This window comes from Oncorhynchus gorbuscha, linkage group LG24, assembly GCF_021184085.1.
Source record: "Oncorhynchus gorbuscha isolate QuinsamMale2020 ecotype Even-year linkage group LG24, OgorEven_v1.0, whole genome shotgun sequence".
NCBI lineage: Eukaryota > Metazoa > Chordata > Actinopteri > Salmoniformes > Salmonidae > Oncorhynchus > Oncorhynchus gorbuscha.
Window position 1 is genome coordinate 11,043,431 of NC_060196.1, and position 26,197 is coordinate 11,069,627.

A 26,197-nucleotide genomic window follows, 5' to 3' on the forward strand; every position below is an offset into this window, starting at 1 on the left:
ATTGTTGATGTACTCTTCTCATACTTTGTTTACTTGATATCTAGCAAACTCATTCAAAACTGTCATTGTCCCGCTGTCTTAGCTGTGTTGACACTTGCGCACAGCCTGTCCTTGCACCCACTGTCACAGCGGATTAATGAAATGCATAGTTAGGAGAAAATATTTACAAAAATACATGTTTTTCAAACAACTAACGTTAACATAAGAGTACAAAGTGTGAACCACCTAGCTTTGGAGTAGTTACAATGTCTATTTCCCTGCCTTTGAGAGGAGCGGGCTAGTAGATACCCATAGACTTAGCAATTGCACTAAACTAACTAAACTAAGGTATATGCTACCTTCAACTTCCTTCAAACTGCATGCAGAGACATAAAAATGGTATCCATGAGTTTGTCTGACTGGGTAATTATGAAATCACCAAATATACCAAAGTATCCATTTAACCAATTTACCAACTGGTGATTTCACCAGGCAGGCCAAAACTCCATCCCACCAAAACAGGCTGAAATTTCAGGCAGACTTTTTCAACAGCTCTTACACGAAACAACATTTTCATAATTTTCACTATTTTACAGTATTTTTCAAACCTAATAGTGTGGAAATGGATATAAAATACAGTTAATTATACATATTTGACTGCACTGGGCCTTTGAGACTAGATTTGGGCCCGTATCCACAAAGTCTCAGAGTAAGAGTGCTGATCTATCCAAATAACCTTACTCATTATGATCTAAAAGGCTAAACTGATCCTAGATCACTCCTACTCTGAGAGGTTACTTCATCCTATGGTACTACAGCCATGACATTTGTTTACTGTTGCTAGAAACTAATTTAATGGGACAAGTCTTGGAACAAATGAAGAAAGATTTTGAATGAGAAATATATTTAACATCTTACTCACTGTTAGCAGTTGATGTTATTCTTCAATAACACAAACTCCAAAACAAATCAGTGGGAGAAAAATAGATTTATTTGAAAAGGACAAATCATAGATGTTATGCTGGGAGGTAGATGTTCATTCCCCCTGTCCTCAGATTTTCTCCACAGAACAAAGAAACAGGATGCCACTTATAACCCCTCACCCTAGCCTGGGGTTGACCAATCAGATGACCTTGCAGTACAACTGGGCCAATGGCCAAATAACAAGTATTCTGTTCCAGACTCAATGTACAGACCAATGAAAACATGGCACACGTAGCTCTGAGTTCAGGACTGACATTCCAAAGATTCTAAACAGCTGTTTAACTGAAAACCAACCATTTCCATTGACAATTCCCTATTGACCATTAGTACTCTATTTAGTTTTTAGTACTCTCATGTTCTCATCCTCTGCGTTGTGTATTTATCTTCAAAATAGTATTATAATCACCCAAAGCAAGGGGAATGGCAGTGCTGTTCAATAATACTATTAAGCACAAGTTAAAGTCTCAGTATGCTCAACTGTCAATTCATTTTCAAACATGTTATATTGGGCAATGCAGAAGTGCTTATTGTGAATATTTATGGGCTGCTGAGTGGAACAGCAGTCTAAGGCATTGCATCTGTATTAGAGGCATCACTACAGACCCTGGTTCGATCCTGGGCAGTATCACAACCGGCCGTGATTGGTAGTCCCATAGGGCGGCGCACAATTGTCCCAGCATCGTCCGGGTTTGGGCTTGTAGGCCGTCATTGTAAATAAGAATTTGATCTTAACTGACTTGCCTAGTTAAATAATGATTAAATAATGAGGATATGCCTTTGCTTTTTCCTGATATTCAGTGTCGACTATACAGTTTCCCAGAAATACAAAACCTAGAATATTACTATTAGATATGATCATTAACAATGGGCTTGTAGACATCTGGCGAATACTACATCCAGTAGACAGAGTATACATTTTACTTTCCAGTCCACAAGGTCTACTCCAGACTAGACTATTTTTTTTTGGTACAATTTACAATCAGTGACAATGGATAACATTTTTATCTGATCACAGTCAAGTAAAGTTGGTTGTTGAAATATAAGTAAACCTAGGGCTGTTGCGGTGACCGTATTACCGCCACACCGGCGGTCACGAGTCATGAAGGCAGTCAAATTCCACGTGACCGTTTAGTCGCGGTAATTAGGCTTCCCCAAGCTCTGATGCTGCTGATGGTCATTAGTAGCCAACTAAACGTGCTAACTGCCTGGTACTCAGCACTCTATTGTCCCTCTAATCACACTGAAATCAATGCAAATGTATTCAAAAATCTAATCAAACACTTCTTGAGCTCCCATGAGCTCATGTTGTGCAACATTTCAAAAGGCCATGCAATTGCGTGAGAAAACAGAGTGATGGCCTCTTAAAAATAGGAGCATCGGCGTTCTATAGGCTAGGCATGAAAATAAACCACGGGGAAGTGTCCTCCATTCGGTATTTAAGTGCATAGATGACATGTATTTTCTCCTGCTGACCCTGTTTCGATACAGGTGCATGATAATGGTCCATTCTATATCAAAACAAATTTCACACATATACTTGAATAATATGTAAAGGCAAGATTAAATCAAGAATAGTCTGATGGGTGGCAATATTAGCCTATCACTTATGAATGATGCCTAGCATAAGAAACAATGCATTTTTTTGCGACTTTTTCGAATCGTAGTCACACACCTCATGTAGCCTAGCCCATAGGCCTATATGTTTCAATAAGGTTTTGTACCACAACTAAAGTGGTCAAATAAGTTCAGAAATGCTTTCTCTAACGTGAACTTTCATGTGCCTTAATAACAAACTTGTATGCTGTCTGTAAATACAAATAAAATGGTTAAATTACAAACCTAGTTGGTTTAGCCAGAGAAAAAGACAGCAAATCATGGCTAGATGAATTTACGAACGCTCAACACCCGTTGAAAATGGCCGGTGTCAGTAAACGTTGGGAAAAAAGCTAAATTATATTGTTGCCAGCTGCACAGTTACAGTCACCATCGCTCTGGATAATATGAAAACAGCCTAAACAGCTCTGCTAGGTCCAATAAAATGGTCAGAGTGGGGTGTTCTCTCATTATCTGTCTGGATGTAGCTAGCCAATGTTAGCTTGGGTGCTTGACTGCCGTTGTGAGGTCAGAACGGCCAGAGTGTCCAGTGTGAGCTCTAAACGCTAGAAATTTACAAATGGACAATCTGACAGCACAGTTGCAGTCACCAACGCTCTGAATAACATAGCAGCCTAACAAGCGAATTTGTTCTTAACTGACTTGCCTAGTTAAATAAAGGTTAAATAAAAATTTTAAAACAATCTTGTAATTATGCTACCACTTTCCCCCATTTTGACAATTCTCTCAACTTAATTGCAAAATTACAAGACATTACACAGACGAGGAAACCAAATGAGGCCTCAAACAACTTAACTTCCTTGCACTAGTATATCATTGTAAATGATCATCTGTTGGTTCACTGAGTTTTTACCTTAATATAAAATATCCTTCATTGGGAATGATATAAACATTAAATATTGTTTGAAAAATTCTTAGCCATCTAAATCAAGAGTACATTTTCCATCAGTACAAAACATTTAATCATGTCGATACTGAGCATTGGTCAGCATGGTAGAAATAACCATTTCCATCCCAATAGAACCATCTGTAGAAAGTTAAATTAGCATATCTTGCTGGACAAATCCAGGTAGTGGCTCCCTGTTTGTCACATTTCTTTCTTTAGTGCCTAATGAACATGACTTCGGGACAAGCATCGTGATCCCAATATGTATAAGGCGTCGCCTATGGACTCTATGTACCATTAGCATAAACCTGCTATAGTTCCCGAGTATTATCATCAAAAATTGTAATTTGGCAATGGATATAAATCAAATAGATTAGGATCACTTTCACTCTCAGGATCAGAGTTCACCTCTCCATTCACCAAGGCATGCTGAGAAAAGTCTCAAAATAGTACCCAACTTCTTTACCCATGTCATCATTAGCATAACAACAATCAATCCATAATACATTAATTCCCCCAATTAACATACTACAACTTACTCAAATCAATCAGTCAGGTAAAAAAATCATTCAGCTTCCAAATCATAATTAAAACCCAATTAATTATCCAACAAAAATGTTGAATGATATTGCTCAGTGATTCACATTGGTACTGTCACTCAAAATTAAAATCCTCAATTTAACATACTTCAACACTGGCAGAATGTACATTTATATTAACATACAATATATTCAACTTATAATTAACTCTCTCATCAGGGTTAGAATTACAGATCAGTATCTCAATGCATTCTTAGCCTAAATTACTATAAATTTTGCAGTGTGTCAACCTGATACCCCAATGAACAATTTTAGACAAGTCTGATTCAATTAAAGGCACAGTTGACCAAACCCAGTATACCAGCAATATGAGAAACATTTTGGAATGAATCTCTTCATGCTTACTCCACGTGGACTTCTTTTGCACTCCTGAGAGAAAAGGCATGAGAAAAAAGGCAGTCGATAGCTTTAACTGGATGCTGTACACCGGTTGCTGGCTCAGACTCAGGTCTCTCGATAGAAGTGTGCAGGACAGGGCCATAGTGAACACCATTTCCTCAGCCGGTTAGAGGGGATTTTGAGATCCACACCATTTGGTCAAATTATCCCTTTCATGCATCTGGATACCATCTCCACCATAACATCGAGAAATGGCAGATCAGAATAACAATTCAGTTCAGTGCATCTCTGATTCAGGAAATCCAGAAAAGCATTGACTATATGACAAATTGTTACTTCGGACCAGTATTCTTAATACAACTTTCTAAAACAAATGTCAAAGATAATAACATCACATTCTGTTGAATTTTTTTTCCAAATTGTTTTAAATCGAATCCAACTTTATTTGTCACATGTGCCGAATACAACAGGTGTAGACCTTGAAGTGAAATGCTTACTTACAAGCCCTTAACCAACAATGGAGTTTTAAGAAAATAATAAGAGATAAGAAAAACAAATCATTCAAGAGCAGCAGTAAATAAAAATAGCGGGGATATATACAAGGGGTACCGGTACAGAGTCAATGTGTCATTTTGCGGGGGGCACCGGTGTTGAGGTAATTGAGATAATTAAGTACATGTAGGTAGAGTTATAAAAGTGACTATGCATAGATAATAACAGAGAGTAGCATCAGCGTAGAAGAGGGTGGGGGCAATGCAAATAGTCTGGGTAGCCATTTGATTAGCTGTTCAGGAGTCTTATGGCTTGGGGGTAGAAGCTGTTTAGAAGCCGCTTGGACCTAGACTTGGCACTCTGGTACCGCTTGCCATGCGGTAGCAGAGAGAACAGCCTATGACTAGGGTGGCTGGAGTCTTTGACAATTTTTAGGGCCTTCCTCTGACACCGCCTGGTATAGAGGTCCTGGATGGCAGGAAGGTGATGTACTGTAGTGCCTTGCGGTCGGAGGCCGAGCAGTTGCCATACCAAGCAGTGATGCAACCCGTTAGGATGCTCTCAATGGTGCAGCTGTTAAACCTTTTGAGGATCTGAGGACCCATGTCAAATCTTTTCAGTCTCCTGAGGGGGAATACATTTTGTCGTGCCCTCTTCATGACTGTCTTGGTGTGCTTGGACCATATTAGTTTGTTGTTGATGTGGATGCCAAGGAACTTGAAGCTCTCAACCTGCTCCACTACAGCCCCGTCGATGAGAATGGGGGCGTGCTGGCCGTGCAGTGCAGTCATGAGTGAACAGGGAGTACAGGAGGGGACTGAGCCCTCACCCCTGAGGGGACCCCATGTTGAGGATCAGCGTGGCAGATGTATTGTTACCTACCCTTACCACCTGGGAGCGGAAGTCAAGAAGTCCAGGATCCAGTTGCAGAGGGAGGTGTTTAGTCCCAGAGTCCTTAGCTTAGTGATGAGCTTTGAGGGCACTATGGTGTTAAACACTGAGATGTAGTCAATGAATAGCATTCTCACATAGGTGTTCCTTTTGTCCAGGTGGGAAAGGGCAGTGTGGAGTGCAATAGCGATTGCATCATCTGTGGATCTGTTGGTGCAGTATGCAAATTGGAGTGGGTCTAGGGTTTCTGGGATAATAGTGATGATGTGAGCCATGACCAGCCTTTCAAAGCATTTCATGGCTACAGATGTGAGTGCTATGGATCGGTAGTCATTTAGGCAGGTTACCTTAGTGTTCTTGGGCACAGGGACTATGGTGGTCTGCTTGAAACATGTTGGTATTACATACTCAGACAGGGAGAATTTGAAAATGTCAGTGAAGACACTTGCCAGTTGGTCAGCGCATGCTCGGAGTATACGTCCTGGTAATCCGTCTGCCCCAGTGGCCTTGTGTATGTTGACCTGTTTAAAGGTCTTACTCACGTCGGCTGCGGAGAACGTGACCATGCAGTCGTCCGGAACAGCTGATGCCCTCATGCATGTTTCAGTGTTACTTGCCTCGAAGCGAGCAAAGAAGTTATTTAGCTCCTCTGGCAGGCTTGTGTCACTGGGCAGCTCTCGGCTGTGCTTCCCTTTGTAGTCTGTAATAGTTTGCAAGCCCTGCCACATCCGACAAGCGCCGAAGCCGGTGTAGTACGATTCAATCTCAGTCCTGTATTGACGCTTTGCCTGTTTGATGGTTCGTCGGAGGGCATTGCGGGATTTCTTTTAAGCTTCCAGGTTAGAGTCCTGCTCCTTGAAAGCGGCAGCTCTACCCGGTTTTGCTCAGTGTGAATGTTGCCTGTAATCCATGGCTTCTGGTTGGGGTATGAACTTACTAGAGGTCGGCCGATTATGATTTTTTGTTTTGTTTATGTATTTGTAATAATGACAATTACAACAATACTGAATGAACACTTATTTTAACTTAATATAATACATTAACAAATTCAATTTAGCCTCAAGTAAATAATGAAACATGTTCAATTTGGTTTAAATAATGCAAAAACAAAGTGTTGGAGAAGAAAGTAAAAGTGCAATATGTGTTTTGTAAAGAAGGCTAGCGTTAACGTTCCTTGCTCAGAACATGAGAACATATGAAAGCTGGTGGTTCCTTTTAACATGAGTCTTCAATATTCCCAGGTAAGAAGTTTTAGGTTGTAGTTATTATAGGAATTATAGGACTATTTCCCTCTTTACCATTTGTATTTAATTAACCGTTGACTATTGGATGTTCTTATAGTCACTATAGTATTGACAGTGTAACAGTATAGCTTCCATCCCTCTCCTCGCTCCTCCCTGGGCTCGAACCAGCAACACAACGACAACAGCCACCACATCGAAGCAGCGTTACCCATGCAGAGCAAGGGAAACAACCACCCCAAGGCTCAGAGTGAGTAGCGCGCACTAACTAGCCAGCCATTCCACTTCGGTTACACCAGCCTCATCTCGGGAGTTGATAGGCTTTAAGTCATAAACAGCGCAATGCTTAACGCACAACGAAGAGCTGCTGGCAAAACGCACGAGAGTGCTGTTTGAATGAATGTTTATACGCCTGCTTCTGCCTACCACCGCTCAGTCAGATACTTAGATACTTGTATGCTCAGTCAGATTATATGCAACGCAGGACACGCTAGATAATATCTAGTAATATCATCAACCATGTGTAGTTAACTAGTGATTATGATTGATTGTTTTTTATGCTAGCTAGCAACTTACCTTGGCTTACTGCATTTGCGTAACAGGCAGTCTCCTTGTAGAGTGCAACGAGAGAGAGGCAGGTCGTTATTGCGTTGGACTAGTTAACTGTAAGGTTGCAAGATTGGATCCCCCGCGCTGACAAGGTGAAAATATGTTGATCTGCCCCTGAACGAGGCAGTTAACCCACCGTTTCTAGGCCGTCTTTGAAAATAAGAATGTGTTCTTAACTGACTTGCCTAATTACATAAAGATTAAATAAAGGTGTAAAAATAACAATAATTTTAAAAAAATCTGCAAATCGGCACCCAAAAATACAGATTTCTGATTGGTATGAAAACTTGAAATCGGCCCTAATTAATCGGCCATTCCAATTAATCGGTCGAACTCTAGTACGTACGGTCACTGTGGGGACGCCATCCTCGATGCACTTATTGATAAAGCCAGTGACTGATGTGGTGTACTCCTGATGTTGAAGAATCCCAGAACATATTCCAGTCTGTGCTAACAAAACAGTCCTGTAGTTTAGCTTCATCTGACCACTTTTTTATAGACCGAGTCATTGGTGCTTCCTGCTTTAATTTTTGCTTGTAAACAGGAATCAGGAGGATAGAGTTATGGTCAGATTTCCCATATGGAGGGCGAGGGAGAGCTTTGTACGCGTCTCTGTGTGTGGAGTAAAGGGGGTCTAGAATGTTTTTTCCCTCTGGTTGCACATTTAACATGCTGATAGAAATGAGGTAAAACTGATTTAAGTTTCCCTGCATTAAAGTCCCCGGCCACTAGGAGTGCCACCGCTGGATGAGCGTTTTCCTGTTTTCTTATGGCAGAATACAGCTCATTGAGTGCGGTTTTAGTGCCAGCTTCGGTCTGTGGCGGTATGTAGACAGCTATGAAAAATACAGATGAAAACTCTCTAGGTAGATAGTGTGATCTACAGCTTATCATGAGATGCTTAACCTCAGACGAGCAAAACCATGAGACTTCCTTTGATATTGTGCACCAGCTATTGTTTACAAATATGCATAGGCCCCCGCCCACCCCATGTTTTACTAGAGGCTACTGTTCTGTTCTGCTGATAGTGTATAACCCGCCAGCTATATGTTCTTAATGTCGTTGTTCTGCCACGACTCGGTGAAACATAAGATATTTGTTATGTTCAGTTGGTAAGATATACGTGCTTTCAGTTCGTCCCATTTATTTTCCAGCGAACGTTAGCTAGCAGAACGGAAGGAAAGGGCAGATTAGCTACTCGTCGCCTGATCCTCACAAGGCAGCCTGATCTATTTCCGCAAAACCTACGTTTCCTTTCCTAGCGAATTACGGGGATCTGGGCCTGGTCGGATGTCCTTAATATATCCCTCGCGTCCCACTCATTGAAGAAGAACTCCTCGTCCAATTTGAGGTGAGTAATCCCAGTTCGGATGTCCAGAAGCTCTTTTCGGTCATAAGAGATGGTAGCAGCAACATTATGTTAAAAAATAAACAAATTACGAACAATGTGAAAAAATAAGCAAAATAGCATGGTTGGTCAAGAGCCGATAAGACGGCAACCCTACCCTCCGGCGACATCATGTTTATACTCCCCTTATCACACTGTCAACCTCATCGCAGAGTCATAGGATCAGGAAATTAATCCTTAAGGAGTAATCTCCATCATCCAGCAGACCCAATCTGGAGAGATTTGTATAGAAACAAAACAAACAAACAACACAACAATACACTCCTTCTAATCATATACCTTCTACATATCATTCAAGGTGTGTAGACTTCAATCCAAAAACCTCAAAAGATTGGTAATTCCCCCATTTTGACACATAATTCACATAGTGACTGTGTAAAAACAACAACACTACTGGTCCCTGCGGACCTGGCATCCTTTCGCTCCCTCCTCTCTACATTTTCCTCCTCTGTCTCTGCTGCTAAAGCCACTTTCTACCACTCTAAATTCCAAGCATCTGCCTCTAACCCTAGGAAGCTCTTTGCCACCTTCTCCTCCCTCCTGAATCCTCCTCCCCCTCCCCCCCTCCTCCCTCTCTGCAGATGACTTCGTCAACCATTTTGAAAAGAAGGTCGACGACATCCGATCCTCGTTTGCTAAGTCAAACGACACCGCTGGTTCTGCTCACACTGCCCTACCCTGTGCTCTGACCTCTTTCTCCCCTCTCTCTCCAGATGAAATCTCGCGTCTTGTGACGGCCGGCCGCCCAACAACCTGCCCGCTCGACCCTATCCCCTCCTCTCTTCTCCAGACCATTTCCGGAGACCTTCTCCCTTACCTCACCTCGCTCATCAACTTATCCCTGACCGCTGGCTACGTCCCTTCCGTCTTCAAGAGAGCGAGAGTTGCACCCCTTCTGAAAAAACCTACACTCGATCCCTCCGATGTTAACAACTACAGACCAGTATCCTTTCTTTCTTTTCTCTCCAAAACTCTTGAACGTGCCGTCCTTGGTCAGCTCTCCCGCTATCTCTCTCAGAATGACCTTCTTGATCCAAATCAGTCAGGCTTCAAGACTAGTCATTCAACTGAGACTGCTCTTCTCTGTATCACGGAGGCGCTCCGCACCGCTAAAGCTAACTCTCTCTCCTCTGCTCTCATCCTTCTAGACCTATCGGCTGCCTTCGATACTGTGAACCATCAGATCCTCCTCTCCACCCTCTCCGAGTTGGGCATCTCCGGCGCGGCCCACGCTTGGATTGCGTCCTACCTGACAGGTCGCTCCTACCAGGTGGCGTGGCGAGAATCTGTCTCCTCACCACGCGCTCTCACCACTGGTGTTCCCCAGGGCTCTGTTCTAGGCCCTCTCCTATTCTCGCTATACACCAAGTCACTTGGCTCTGTCATAACCTCACATGGTCTCTCCTATCATTGCTATGCAGACGACACACAATTAATCTTCTCCTTTCCCCCTTCTGATGACCAGGTGGCGATTCGCATCTCTGCATGTCTGGCAGACATATCAGTGTGGATGACGGATCACCACCTCCAGCTGAACTTCGGCAAGACGGAGCTGCTCTTCCTCCCGGGGAAGGACTGCCCGTTCCATGATCTCGCCATCACGGTTGACAACTCCATTTTGTCCTCCTCCCAGAGCGCTAAGAACCTTGGCGTGATCCTGGACAACACCCTGTCGTTCTCAACTAACATCAAGGCGGTGGCCCGTTCCTGTAGGTTCATGCTCTACAACATCCGCAGAGTACGACCCTGCCTCACACAGGAAGCGGCGCAGGTCCTAATCCAGGCACTTGTCATCTCCCGTCTGGATTACTGCAACTCGCTGTTGGCTGGGCTCCCTGCCTGTGCCATTAAACCCCTACAACTCATCCAGAACGCCGCAGCCCGTCTAGTGTTCAACCTTCCCAAGTTCTCTCACGTCACCCCGCTCCTCCGCTCTCTCCACTGGCTTCCAGTTGAAGCTCGCATCCGCTACAAGACCATGGTGCTTGCCTACGGAGCTGTGAGGGGAACGGCACCTCAGTACCTCCAGGCTCTGATCAGTCCCTACACCCAAATAAGGGCACTGCGTTCATCCACCTCTGGCCTGCTCGCCTCCCTACCACTGAGGAAGTACAGTTCCCGCTCAGCCCAGTCAAAACTGTTCGCTGCTCTGGCTCCCCAATGGTGGAACAAACTCCCTCACGATGCCAGGACAGCGGAGTCAATCACCACCTTCCGGAGACACCTGAAACCCCACCTCTTTAAGGAATACTTAGGATAGGATAAAGTAATCCTTCTCACCCCCCTTAAAATATTTAGATGCACTATTGTAAAGTGGCTGTTCCACTGGATGTCATAAGGTGAATGCACCAATTTGTAAGTCGCTCTGGATAAGAGCGTCTGCTAAATGACTTAAATGTCAAATGTAAATGTTAAAAAAGTAAAACCGAATTAGAATCACTACCCATAATAACTCCATGAAGAAAGAAATTGTACCCATAACTTGATTCAAGAAAATAGAAATATGCCTGCAAACCATGTGGCAAAAACCAACAAAAATGTCCATGCCTTATTTAATTTGGTAGCTCCTCTTTACCGCCGAATCCGGATACCTATAAAACTGCCGAATTTCACTAACTGCTCTCCCAAGGCCATAGCCTCAGGAAACATTTCAAAGTGAGAGACAATGACTACCCCCAAGAGAAAGTGTCAATGTCTTTAGCAACCCCAATGGTTTTAACTACAAACAAAACATGATTATAATAAGTCCATTTTACTCCCTCAAATCATGAATCGTTTGTTTTAATGTACCCCATTGCGCTTAATTTAGCATGCGCTACACTTAGACATGGAAACGTGTATCTCGCCACCAAGTCTAACAATTCACTCCCATATCGTATTATATGACTGGTCTCTCTTTTCCATAAACATGTAAAATTATCCTGGTATTGTTACTAGACCAATGTCCAACGGCATATGTAATAGCGGTTTTGTCTTAAGATTGTTTATGTTAACCTTTTTTTAACTAGGCAAGTCAGTTAAGAACAAATTCTTATTTACAATGACGGCCTACCCTGGCCAAACCCGGACGATGCTGGGCCAATTGTGTGCCGCCCTATGAGACTCCCAATCACGGCCAGATGTGATTCAGCCTGGATTTGAACCAGGCTGAATCACTCTGAGATGCAGTGCTTTAGACTGCTGCGCCACTCGGGAGCCCTAATACAGTGTTTTTATTAAGTGGAATCGATAGCGTCTAAAATAAACAGACCCATAACCCCTTTCCGGTAATCTAAACATTGCAACCTGTTGCATTAATTTGGTATAAATATAAACCTGTTGTTTAACAAATATAGAACCATCAAAATGTTGGTGCTGTCGCATCACCTTAACATTCAATACTTACTTTAATTACTGGACACTTCCACTTAATGGAAACAGATTATAATTTTAAATGACATTACCTTCCTGCTTCATTTTACTGGTGTTACCTAAACTACAAAACCAAGCAACAATAATCAAAGAATGTTTCTCATACCTATACTTCAAATGTCCCACTGCCTGCTCTCTTTCAACCGCAGCTTATCTTTTTACACTCAAGGCTCAAACCCTCTACTAATCATTTAACCTTGTATTTAAACCTCAGCTTTTCAAATGACTAAAATATTGCATCATTGGAGTGCTATCAAAAAACTCACAAATAACATATTACCATTCACATACTGTCACCCATCGTAAGGTTTAGAAAATAAAAGAAACCAAACCATGATTATTCCCTCCTTACATAAAAAATCAAATGTTTCCACATAGTATACCCTAACAATACTACTCTATATTTTTAATACAAACCTCTGCTGGATATTCCCTTTCTGCTTCACACTTAGGAAAGGGGGATAACTAGTCTGGCTTAACGCTCTAACCACTTGGCCACCTATTAAACGTCTATTATTTTAAGATTAACCTATAATGCACCAAATGTATAAAATACAATAGCCAATTCTTAATCAGTCCAAACAATTCAAATTCGGAATTCTTACTATCCAATTGGCTTTACTTACCTTTGTTACCTTCACTAGTCTACATCTCTGTTTCCTTAAACTCAGAAAGGTTGTTCTCTAAACCCCCAAAAATGTTATCTCTTGTTTCGCTGGTTATACTTTACCATATAATGCCTTGTGATCCATCTCTACCACATAGTTTACCAATGTGGTGATGTTTGGTGTAAGAGTTTCTTCGTCTTTTTACGCCAGTATTGTATATACTGCCAATTTTAATGTCAGCTAATATCCACTGTCCTTGATTCTCACAAGGATTATTCAACCCCAAAATATGCTAAAGGGCAGGGTTGATCCAAGCTCTCTGATTCATTATGCATAATACTTTTCTTGCCTCACAATGCAGTCAATCATCCAAGCTAACTGGCTAAAGTTGGCTAGCAATGCTTACTTCCAGACACAAACAAGATAATACATCACTCTCCATTTTACTCACCTGGCAGTGCTGGTTAGGCTTTTTTACCAAGTTATTCAAAACGTTGGTGACTAACTGTGAAGCTGGCAATAATTTAATTTACGTTATTTTCCCTAATGTTTACTAACACCAGCCATATTCAACAGGCAATAGACAAAGCGAATTTACCAAGTACCCCATTTAACAATGTCCATGGAGAACGCACAATGACTAAAGTGGCTTGCGAATGTATTCACTCCCCTTGGCATTTTTACTATTTTATTGCCTTACAACCTGGAGTTACATTTGATATATATATTTTTTTTTGGGGGGGGTTGTATCATTTGATTTACACAACATGCCTACCAAGTTGAAGATGCAAAATATTTTTTCTGGTCAAACAGTGAAAAACTTGAGCTTGCCTAACTATTCACCCCACCAAAGTCAATACTTTGTAGAGCAACCTTTTGCAGTAATTACAGCAAGTCTCTTGGGGTATTGGGTGATGGTGTTCTCGGGGTGATGAGAAGTATTGGGTTTGTGCCAGATATAGTGTTTTCCTTGATTGCCAAAAAGCTCAATTTTAGTATTATCTGACCAGAGTACCTTCTTCAATATGTTTGGGGAGTCTCCCACATGCCTTTTGGCAAACACCAAAAGTGTTTGCTTATTTGTTTCTTTAAGCAATGGGTTTTTTCTGGCCACTCTTCCATAAAGCCCAGCTCTGTGGAGTTTATGGCTTAAAGTGGTCCTATGGACAGATACTCCAATCTTCGCTGTGGAGCTCCTTCAGGGTTATCTTTGGTCTCATTGTTGCCTCTCTGATTAATTCCCTCCTTGCCTGGTCCGTGAGTTTTGGTGGGTGGCCCTCTCTTGGCAAGTTTATTGTGGTGCCATATTCTTTCCATTTTTTAATAATGGATTTAATGGTGCTCCTTGGGATGTTCAAAGTTTCTGATATTTTTTTATAACCCAACCCTGATCTGTACTTCTCCACAACTTTGTCCCTGATCTGTTTGGAAAGCTCCTTGTTCTTCATGGTGCCGCTTGCTTGGTGGTGCCCCTTGCTTAGTGGTGTTGCAGACTAAGGCACCATATACCATTTAGCTAAGCTAAGAATGACGTGAATAGTCAACAAATGCTGGACAGTTGAATAGCATATAGTTAATATACTAGCTCGATGCAATGATATACTATGCAGTTCATAAAGATAGCGCAAGCAACACATTTCATACTTAGTTAAAACAAATATTAGTCTTAAGATATACATTAAGCATACTACATACTCAAATTACTTCACAAATAGTACGGTTAGAGCGATTACGCTGATATAACGCTAATATCAATACACTGGTGTATTGAGCTAATGATTCTTCTTTTATATCATTGTGCCAAGTCATAATTGCCTCCCTGAATTTTCTATTAGATTGGAATTTTCCTGTCAGCAGAGAAATACTGCTAAGTTTGATCCATGATTAGATTTTTTTATATTTGTGCTGAATTGGTAGAACGCCTGTGCGCTTCTAGTAGTGCCTCCATAGCTTGGAAAAATAATTTATTCAATAAATATAGCATCTCATCTCTTACTGTGAAAAACACATTTTCAGGCCTTTTCTCTTTTTATTTTTTTATTTCACCTTTATTTAACCAGGTAGGCCAGTTGAGAACAAGTTTAACACAAAATAAAATAATCATAAAAAAAAAAATCTATGTACAGTGTGTGCAAATGTAGAAGAGTATGGAGGTAGGCAATAAATAGACCCTAGAGGCAAAAAAATAATTACAATTTAGCATTAATACTGGAGTGATAGATGTGCAAATGATGATGATGTGCAAGTTGAGATACTGGGGTACAAATGATGATGATGTGCAAGTAGAGATACTGGGGTGCAAAAGAGCAAGAGGGTAAGTAATAATATGGGGATGAGGTAGTCGGGTGTGCTATTTACAGATTGGCTGTGTACAGGTACAGTGATCGGTAAGTTGCTCAGACAGCTGATGTTTAAAGTTAGAGAGGGAGATTCGTTCCAGTCATTGGCAGCAGAGAACTGTAAGGAAAGGTGGCCAAAGTAAGTGTTGACTTTGGGGATGACCAGTGCAATGTACCTGCTGGAGCGCATGCTACGGGTGAGTGTTGCTATGGTGACCAGTGAGCTGAGATAAGGCGGGGCAATACCTAGCAAATACTTATAGTTGACCTGGAGCCAGTGGGTTTGGCGACAGATATGTAGTGAGGGCCAGCCAACGAGAGCATACAGGTCGCAGTGGTGGGTAGTATATGGGGCTTTGGTGATAAAACGGATGGCACTGTGATAGACTGCATCAAGTTTTCTGAGTAGAGTGTTGAGGGCTATTTTGTAAATGACATCGCCGAAGTAAAGGATCGGTAGGATAGTCAGTTTCACTGACTATGTTTTGGCTTTGTTGCGAAATAGGAAGCCAATTCTAGATTTAATTTTGGATTGGAGATGCTATATGTGATTCTGGAAGGAGAGTTTACAGTCTAACCAGACACCTAGGTATTTGTAGTTATCTACATATTCTAAGTCAGAACCGTCCAGAGTAGTGCTGCTAGTCAGGCAGGAGGATGCGGGCAGCAATCGGTTGAAGAGCATGCACTTAGTTTTTATAGCATTTAAAAGCAGTTGGAAGGAGTGTTGTATGGCGTTGAAGCTTGTTTGGAGGTTTGTTAGCACAGTGTCCAAAGAAGGGCCAGATGTATACAGAATGGTGTCGTCCAAGTAGAGGTGGATCAGAGAATCGCCAGAAGCTAGAGCGACATCATTGATATATACAGAGAAGAGAGTCGGCCCGAGAAGTGAACCCAGTGACACCCCCATAGAGAATGCTAGAGGTCCGGACAACAGGCCCTCCGATTTGACATACTGAACTCCGAGAAGTAGTTGGTTTTGCCAAAAAATGTATCGGAGGATGCATGACTTTCAACCCTCGTCTCTCGATGCACTGAAGACCACATTTCAGCATTCAATTTAGTTTGGGGACCATAAGGTCTGAATTATCTTGGTATTTTCCCATCATCAAATAATAAGTTCATGCTTGAAAAGAACTTGGAAGCAATTTTGAATTTCTTGAAAACAGCCTTTATGAGATGGTCCTCCCTCTTTTTGATGTTCTGAGCAAGAATTGAAATAATGCAAACTAAGCACGCTGCCTCTCAATCTACCACAATCCTTCTTTAAGAAGATCAATTAAATGATCAGTCAAAAGTTTGGACACACCTACTCATTCCAGGGTTGTTTTTTAAGTTTTAAAAAACTATTTTCTACATTGTAGAATAATAGTGAAGACATCAAAACTATGAAATAACACATTTGGAATCATGTAGTAACCAAAAAAAGTGTTAAACAAATCAAAATGTATTTTATATTTGAGATTCTTCAAAGTTGCCAACCTTTGCCTTGATGACAGCTTTGCCCACTCTTGGCATTCTCTCAACCAGCTTCATGAGGTTTCATTTCATTGAACAGGTGTGCCTTGTTAAAAGTTCATTTGTGGAATTTATTTTCTTAATGCGTTTGTGACAAGGTTGGGGTGGTATACAGAAGATGACCCTATTTGGTAAAAGACCAAGTCCATATTATGGCAAGAACAGCACAGAAAAGAGAAATGACAGTCAGTCAATCTGGAAAATGTCAAGAACTTTGAAAGTTTCTTCAAGTGCAGTTGTAAAAACCATCAAGCGCTATAATGAAACTGGCTGTCATGAGGACCGCCACAGGAAAGGAAGACCCAGAGTTACCTTCAAAGTAGCAACCCTTCTCCTTGGTGACAGCTTTGCACACTCTTGGCATTCTCTCAACCAGCTTCATAAGGAATGCTTTTCCAACAGTCTTGAAGGAGTTCCCACATATGCTGAGCACAGGCAGTCAAGCCGACAGAGAAAACAATTACATTGAAACATAATTTGAATGAATTGCAAAGTTTCATAAGGGATGTCCATTCCAAAAACCACCTGGCATCCAGGGTGTAAAACTAATTCTTAAATAAAAAAACAAGGGGACTACACCATCCTTTAAGGGAAAAATGGGGTGAAGATCATTAAATACAAGAAATGTAATGGGAAAAGGTGTCAACACTGTTTTAGAACGCAAAGACATTCTAATTCACATAGTTTAGCATAATATAATCAACTGAACGCCATGTAAAATGAACAAGGCAAAAATGACAACTGACAGCAAATATTGGAGATGTAAATCAGATGATACTGGGCTTTGAAGCTACTGCCTTAGAGTGAACAAAAACAGAGAAATGTATGTCATTTGTAATTGACACCAAACGTGTATTGATACCAAATCATTATACCAATCAATAAAATATAATTCATACAAATCATGTAAACAATGAGGAACTGTTGATATTTCTTTCTCTGTGACTGCAATTGTATCATAATTCATATGGGGCGGCAGGGTAGCCTAGTGGTTAGAGCATTGGACTAGTAACTGAAAGGTTGCAAGCTGCAAGCATCCCCAAGCTGACAAGGTACAAATCTGTCGTTCTGCCCCTGAACAGGCAGTTCAACCCACTGTTCCTAGGCCGTCATTGAAAATAAGAATTTGTTCTTAACTGACTTGCCTAGTAAATAAAGGTTATAAAAAATATCAATTACCTATTTATTTGTTTCAGCCCTCCCATATATGCAACAGTATAGTTGATTTATTTTTGGTGATGAATTCATATGAAATGCAAAGAAAATAAAGTATAGAGATTTAGGTTTCAAGCTTATTTCCTGCAATTCTACACATTTTGTCATGGGGTGCAAAGAACATGTTTCAGTTTTAAAGCAAATTTTGTAGCAATTCTACACAATTCTCTCCAACAAGAGTGGTGTGTACAGTGTTTGTGCCTATAGAAATAGATGTGACGCTTACGGGGGATGTTCCCCAATGCTGGAATGCGGGCCCCTGAGTGAAAATGTTTCAGAACACCTGGTCTACTAGCTCTGCTGATTCAGCCTCCCTCTGTGCTCACTAAGCGTCCAACTGCGCATGTTCTTCCCCAGTAAATTATGGCTCAAATAAACAAGTCTGAATAAAAATGGTCTTCTTCTACCTCCAAGTCCGACATCATTGATCAAATTTTTATGATGATTTGCCAATTAGCAAGCTAGCTACTTTAGCTACTACAGTACGCAAAAGCTGGCTGCCTCCCAGGAGTTTTGTTTACAAAACCACATCAAGTCTCAAAGGAAGAGAGAGCAGGCAGAACCCAAAGTAGTCCGTAAATCAGGAAGTTGATAGAATCTAATTATTATTATCAGTAATTTTAACAAATGTATAAATATTGATTACTATGTAAGACAAATTACCAACCACCCAGCTATGGAGAAGTTAGGTCTATTTCCCTGCTTTTGAGAGGAGCTGGCTAGCTGATACCCATAGATTACCAGCAATTGCTCTAAAATAATGATATGCTACCTTCAAATTGCAGAGACACATAAATGGTATCCATGAGTTCGTCTGGCTCTGGTTAAGAAATTCCAAAATACTTAAGTATCCTTTTAATAGACCAAAAATAGCTAGTTTTCCCCTCCCCACACAGACCACTCCCATACAGTCCTGGCTAAATTATTGCTTGAGAAATTGCTCTTTGCTAAGAAGCTATTTATTTGAAAACAAATCACAGTAAGGAACTTAATTGTTACCCAGAAATACACTGCTCAAAAAAATAAAGGGAACACTTAAACAACACAATGTAACCCCAAGTCAATCACACTTCTGTGAAATCAAACTGTCCACTTAGGAAGCAACACTGATTGACAATAAATGTCACATGCTGTTGTGCAAATGGAATAGACAACAGGTGGAAATTATAGGCAATTAGCAAGACACCCCCAATAAAGAGTGGTTCTACAGGTGATAACCACAGACCACTTCTCAGTTCCTATGCTTCCTGGCTGATGTTTTGGTCAATTTTGAATGCTGGCGGTGCTTTCGCTCTAGTGGTAGCATGAGACGGAGTCTACAACCTACACAAGTGGCTCAGGTAGTGCAGCTCATCCAGGATGGCGCATCAATGCGAGCTGTGGCAAGAAGGTTTGCTGTGTCTGTCAGCGTAGTGTCCAGAGCATGGAGGCGCTACCAGGAGACAAGCCAGTACATCAGGAGACGTAGAGGAGGCCATAGGAGGGCAACAACCCAGCAGCAGGACCGCTACCTCCACCTTTGTGCAAGGAGGAGCAGGAGGAGCACTGCCAGAGCCCTGCAAAATGACCTCCAGCAGGCCACAAATGTGCATGTGTCTGCTCAAACGGTCAGAAACAGACTCCATGAGGGTGGTATGAGGGCCCGACGTCCACAGGTGGGGGTTGTGCTTACAGCCCAACACCGTGCAGGACGTTTGGCATTTGCCAGAGAACACCAAGATTGGCAAATTCGCCCCTGGCGCCCTGTGCTCTTCACAGATGAAAGCAGGTTCACACTGAGTACATGTGACAGACGTGACAGAGTCTGGAGACGCCGTGGAGAACGTTCTGCTGCCTGCAACATCCTCCAGCATGACCGGTTTGGCGGTGGGTCAGTCATGGTGTGGGGTTGCATTTCTTTGGGGGGCCGCACAGCCCTCCATGTACTCGCCAGAAGTATCCTGACTGCCATTCGGTACCGAGATGAGATCCTCAGACCCCTTGTGAGACCATATGCTGGTGCGGTTGGCCCTGGGTTCCTCCTAATGCAAAACCATGCTAGACCTCATGTGGCTGGAGTGTGTCAGCAGTTCCTGCAAGAGGAAGGCATTGATGCTATGGACTGGCCCACCTGTTCCCCAGACCTGAATCCAATTGAGCACATCTGGGACATCATGTCTCGCTCCATCCACCAACCATCCACCGTTGCACCACAGACTGTCCAGGAGTTGGTGGATGCTTTAGTCCAGGTCTGGGAGGAGATCCCTCAGGAGACCATCCGCCACCTCATCAGGAGCATGCCCAGGCGTTGTAGGGAGGTCATACAGGCACGTGGAGGCCACACACACTACTGAGCCTCATTTTGACTTGTTTTAAGGACATTAAATCAAAGTTGGATCAGCCTGTAGTGTGGTTTTCCACTTTAATCTTGAATGTGACTCCAAATCCAGACCTCCATGGGTTGATAAATTTGATTTCCATTGATCATTTTTGTGTGATTTTGTTGTCAGCACATTCAAGTATGTAAAGAAAAAAGTATTTAAATATTTAATTCATTCAGATATAAGATGTGTTATTTTAGTGTTCCCTTTATTTTTTTGAGCAGTGTACTTATATTGAGATAAAAACGGCTGCATTGAACCTTTAAGTCTGGGACCATGACTTTGAATTATCAAACCATTAAAAGGGTTTGTTTGGGATTTTGCTAATTAAGCTCTTTATCTACTTCCCTAGAGACCGATGAAGTCATGGAAACCATTTTTACGTCTCTGTATGTAGGAAGTTAAAGGTAATTTTGCAAGCCAGTGCTCACTAGCTCAGCGTAAACACGGGAAGTATTTGGGTACAGCTGGCATGCTAGGTGTACCCAAATACTTCCATTCTTTGCGCTAAGCTAGTTAACATTGGCTCTGCAAATTACCTCAAACTGCCTGCATACTGGACTCAGAGGCATAATAATGGTATACAGCAGTTAATCTGTCTCTGGGGGAGTAGATAAGGGCTTCATTCCCAAAATCCCAAACTATCCTTTTAATGAGTGTCAAGTAAGCAAATCGCCAAACGTGTTTGCATAGCAATCCCTCATTGCCGAATTAGAAGATGCTCCATAGCAGGGTGCTCATATCAGATTTCCTGATCCAACATCCTCTCACTCTGTATCTCTTACAGTCAGTAGACATGGAGGATGGGAAGCCTGATCTGCTGCTGGTCAAAGAGGAGACGATAGAAGACAGACCAGAGAGCATTGATCTGCTGAGTGAACTAAAGATGGGGGAACAAGGTATGGGAGACACATATACAGAACATAATAGATATACTTCACTGGGAATAGTGATGTATCTACATAAAACTAAGTATATCAAACATTAGGAACACCTTCCTAATATTGAGTTGCACCTCCCCACACTTTTACCCTCAGAACTGCCTCAATTCATCAGGGTATGGACTCGACAAGGTGTCAATCGTTCCACAGGGATGTTGACTCCAATGCATCCCACAGTTGTGTCAAGTTGGCTGGATGTCCTTTGGGTGGTGGCCCATTGTTGATACACATGGGAAACTGTTGAGGGTGAAGAAAAAAACAGCAGCATTGCAGTTTTTGACACAAACCGTTGAAAGGCACTTACATTTTCTGTCTTGCCCATTCACCTTCTGAATGGCACACACACACAATCCATGTCTCAAGGCTTAAAAACCCTTATTTAACCTGTCTCCTCCCCTTCATTTACAATGATTTAAGTGGATTTAACAAGTGACATCAATCTGGGATCATAGAATGACCAGTTAAAAACTGTCATGAAAAGAGGTGTTCTTAATGTTTTATATACTCAGTGTATGTTTATAACAAACATAATGTATAAACTTGATGATTTAATTGACTCAAACTCCATATGTAGAGTTCTCTGCATGTTTGTAAAGTATTTTGTAACCTTTTCCTGAAGGTGATTGGCTAGAGGATAACAGAGGAGACTGGGTGGCCATCTTGGATACCCAGACTGCTGCAGCCAAGGGCCCAGGGGACAACATCACTGAGCAGGCCAGGATCAGAGGCGAGATAGTGGAGGTCAGTGGATGGGACAGCGTCCTCAACTCTGGGCTGGGGAACAACACTGTTAACCAGAAACAGACAGTTGAACACAAAACAACATCCAAACTTAGTCTCCATGACAACAGACTGGATGAAACCAGGACGAGGCGTAGATTTGGTCTGCAGGGACAGGGAGGTGTCCATATGAGAACAGACACAGACTCGGCTAGCGACGCTCCGTCCTGCTCCTATAGTTGTGATTCAGAGAGACTGTTGGCGCCTCAGGCCCTAACAGATGCTGCCTTCAGCCTGTCTTCTATAGGATCTATCAACTGGAACGTGGACCCTGCAACAACACAGACACTCCCTGGCCTTCATTCTCCTCACACTCCTCTGATGTTAAACCAGATCTCAGACAATGCCGGTGCCTCAACATTAAATGGCTACACAAGACCATTGACAAATGAAAATAGTAGAGACCGAATCAGTAAAGGTGGCAGCGCCAAAGAGAAGCGCTTCCAGTGTTCGTTCTGTAGGAAAGCCTTCAGTTTCCCCAAACAGGTGGAGATCCACCAGAGGATGCACACGGGGGAGAAACCGTTCGGCTGCCACCTGTGCCGGGCCAGTTTTTCTCAATCGTCCAGCCTGAATAGGCACCAGAGAGTCCATACAGGGGAGAAACCCTACAGCTGCCCCCAGTGTGAGAAGAGATTCTCCCGCCAGCACCAGCTGAAGGTGCACCTGAAAGTCCACACGGGAGAGAGGCCATTCGCCTGTACACACTGCGGGAAGAGGTTCTTAGAGAAGAGCTACCTCAGGATACACCAGCAGAAAATGCACATGGCCCATGTATAGAGGATAGTGACATATAATGTAGTACAAGTTAGTTTGTTTGTAGTTCATTTGTATTGAGTATAGTGACATGTAATGTAGTTAATTATATTGTTTTTATATGTAGTGTGGAACTGGAGGAGGTGGACTGAGGAAATCATGAGTATGATGAGAGAGTAGATGATATGGTGATGGTGTCTAAAAATGCTTCATTGATGAGTGACAACCTTGTCCTGTTGTTTGATCTGGTGTTTTATAACGAGTGCCTTCATTCATGTTTACTTGACATAAAGTAGTGAAGATGTGTGTAATGTAATGTTGAACCTTTTCCCCAAAATTCTAGTTACCATAGTGAGAAGTTATTCTACTTGTCACGTATCATTTTGTGTAATAAAAGTACTGTACTTCACGTTATGTGAGTGTATAACCATCTTGTTGAAATTAAATACAACATTGACTCTGCGCTGACTGACTTGGTTATTTTTTTATCATTTCAGGGACTGAGTTTCCCTTGTCACAGTCGAACCAACACATATGGACATTATTTATAATAAACTCCAATGTCTCCATATTTTTGGGTACTTGAATCACAGTGTTAGAGGTGGGCTTGACTATGGCTAACATTTGATAATATCATGTCATGTTTCTGTTTGTACAGCAAAGAATGACTACTATAAACCTGTATATTATCTTTTGTACAATGTGTTTACAGTCTGCAGTCCATGAGGACCTGCTGATAACTGGTGTTCCTGGCGGGAGAGACCGGACCCTTGAGGCGGCTGGTCACAAACCCTGGCCCCGGATCAGAACCCTGGATCAAGAGCCGTTGCTCTTCCTTTCCGTGTCTGAACCAGGACCCAACCACGAGGGACAGAGACTCCACCACCACACAAAACAAAACCAGTGGACAGGTGGACTGAACAACCTCAGCCCTGGTGTTCATCAGAGAGACAGAGTCTCCAGTCAGGGATCCAGTCCGCAGCCCAGACCCTTCTCTTCACAGACTCAGTGCAGGGATGGAGCAGGGCCTGGGGTTGATAGAGATAGACCCTCCTGTTCCTATGATATGAACAGAGCAGGTCAGCCTGGGCATCAGCCTTCACAGAGAGTGGTGAGAGATCCCCCTGGGCCTGGGTCTAGCCTTCCACAGCTGCTTAATTGTTACCCCACGAATACAGACAGGGTCAGTATGGGCAGTCACCACAACAAGTACCTAGCCTATAACACAGCACACAATCCCGACAACACCCAAACAATGGCTCCATGTCATGAAGGGCTCTCTGGTGTCATTGGGTCAAAACGTGGGAGCCCAAGCATTGGGACCGACGCCGACAAGCCATACGCCTGCCCTACGTGTGGGAAGCGATTCGCTAAGGCGAAATATGTGAAACAGCACCAGACTGTTCACACAAAGGACAGCTTCAAGTGCAAACTATGTTACAAGAGCTTCTCCTTCCTAAGTAGCCTTATCAGACATAGGAATGTCCACAATAGGGAGAAATCGTAGCTTGAGATGTACACGAGGGATGTCTGGGAACTCGATCAAAATAAAAAAACAAGTCCCTCAGTTGAGCATCTGGATATGATCACATTCTCACATGATACAGACTTGTTGTTTGGTGTGCTGGCATAGCCACAACACTGTCGTGTTATTGAAGAGTAACACTATTTCCCCTCTGAATGCTTTTTCTTATGTTCTATTCATAAAACACTTTTCTAACACCTTTTTAACAAGTCAAGTGAGATGACCCTGAGGTCATGCTTTCATTGGGGAAGAGGTCCAAAAACAACCCCTTACTGTGTCACTTTCCCCTATTGCCCTCCCATGGCACTGGGTAGTAGGTAGGAGTTCTCCTTAATCGGATATCTTTCATCCTCCCCTCTATCATCTCTCATATCTGTTATATGGCTGTAGCAAACATTGCCACTCAATAATTGACTTACTCAGACACTTGGCTATATTATACTGATGTATGTCAACTGTTTGTTAAGCTTGTGAACTCTGGGTTTTTTCTTAACTATCATCTATGGTATGGGTCTTTACAAACAGTCCTTGGCCTCAAGCTGTTTGCAGTAAATGGCCTGAAGGCTCCAGGTCTTGTGATGACGGGTGAAATAATAAACATGAACGAATGTAACCCTGTACTTGATATTACTACCTGGAGTGTATATCCTTTTAACCCTTTGTTAAATTGTCATTTGAAACAGGCTTGTGTAAATACATGTTTTAAGAGAGAGAGTAAATCTAGGCTAGAACAAGTATAGTTTAATATTTACCTTACTGATGTGATGTTGATGGAATAAAGTAATTCCTTGATTTTACACTATTCTTTCTAACACACTATATACAGGGGGTACCGGTTAGTCCAGGAGTATGGGTTAGTCAAGGTAATTGAGGTAATATGCACATGTAGGTAGGGGTAAAGTGACAATGCATAGATGATACACAGCGAGTAGCAGCAGCGTAAAAAAGGGGGTCAATCAATGCAAGTAGTCCGGGTAGCCATTTGATTAAGTGTTCAGCTTGCGAGTAGAAGCTGTTAGGGAGCCTTTTGGACCTAGACATGGCACTGACAATTTTTAGGTCCTTCCTCTGACACCTCCCCGTATAGAGATCCTGGATGGCAGGAAGCTTGGCCCGAGTGAAATATTCCTAAACATGCTTCCTGTTTGCAACAATGCACTAAAGTAATACTGCAAAAAATGTGACAAAGCAATTCACTTTTTATCCTGTATACAATGTCTTGTTTGGGGCAAATCCAATACAACACATTACTAAGTACCACTCTCAATATTTTCAAGCATAGTGATGGCTGCATCATGTTATGGGTATGCTTGTAATTGTTATGGATTGGGGGGGTTTCAGGATAAAACAATTAATGGAATGGAGCTAAGCACAGGCAAAATCCTAAGCGCGATACAGCCTGACAGAATGCTCTCGATGGTGCATCTGTAGAAGTTCAAAAGGGTCTAAGGGGCCAAGTCAAATTTCTTTAGTCTCCTAAGGTTGAGGAGGCACTACTTCTTCACCATGCTGTCAGTGTGGAGGGACCATTTCAGCTCCTCGGTGATGTGCACGCCGAGGATCTTGAGCCTCTCCATTGCGGCCCCTTCTATCTGGAAGAAGTGAGAAGAGTGGAAGGAGTAAGTGGTAGAAATGGTAATTGAGCCTGCACCAGTGAATGTTTCTTGGCAATCAAGGGATCCTGATAAACAGTGCCTTGACT

General features: G+C 42.3%; 3 protein-coding genes across 4 annotated transcripts in view; 1 reads left to right on the forward strand and 2 right to left on the reverse strand.

The window, feature by feature from the left end:
• Positions 1 to 25,285, forward strand: part of LOC124012433 (neurotrophin receptor-interacting factor homolog) — a 162,804-nt gene extending 137,519 nt beyond the window's left edge. Inside the window, exons 5-7 of one of the 2 annotated variants that reach the window (XM_046326047.1) lie at positions 21,281 to 21,392; positions 22,054 to 22,175; positions 23,683 to 25,285. In XM_046326047.1, the coding sequence (XP_046182003.1) occupies positions 21,281 to 21,392; positions 22,054 to 22,175; positions 23,683 to 24,477 (1,029 nt within the window). In that variant the 3' untranslated portion in view covers positions 24,478 to 25,285. Of the gene's footprint in view, positions 1 to 21,280; positions 21,393 to 22,053; positions 23,433 to 23,682 lie in introns of those variants that run through there. The other variant, XM_046326046.1, reaches the window with a different exon arrangement.
• The window catches only part of LOC124012438 (zinc finger protein 606-like), a 1,040,669-nt gene that overhangs the window by 488,260 nt on the left and 526,212 nt on the right, over positions 1 to 26,197 (reverse strand). The window lies entirely within an intron of this gene.
• Positions 1 to 26,197, reverse strand: part of LOC124012437 — a 971,157-nt gene that overhangs the window by 452,084 nt on the left and 492,876 nt on the right. The window lies entirely within an intron of this gene.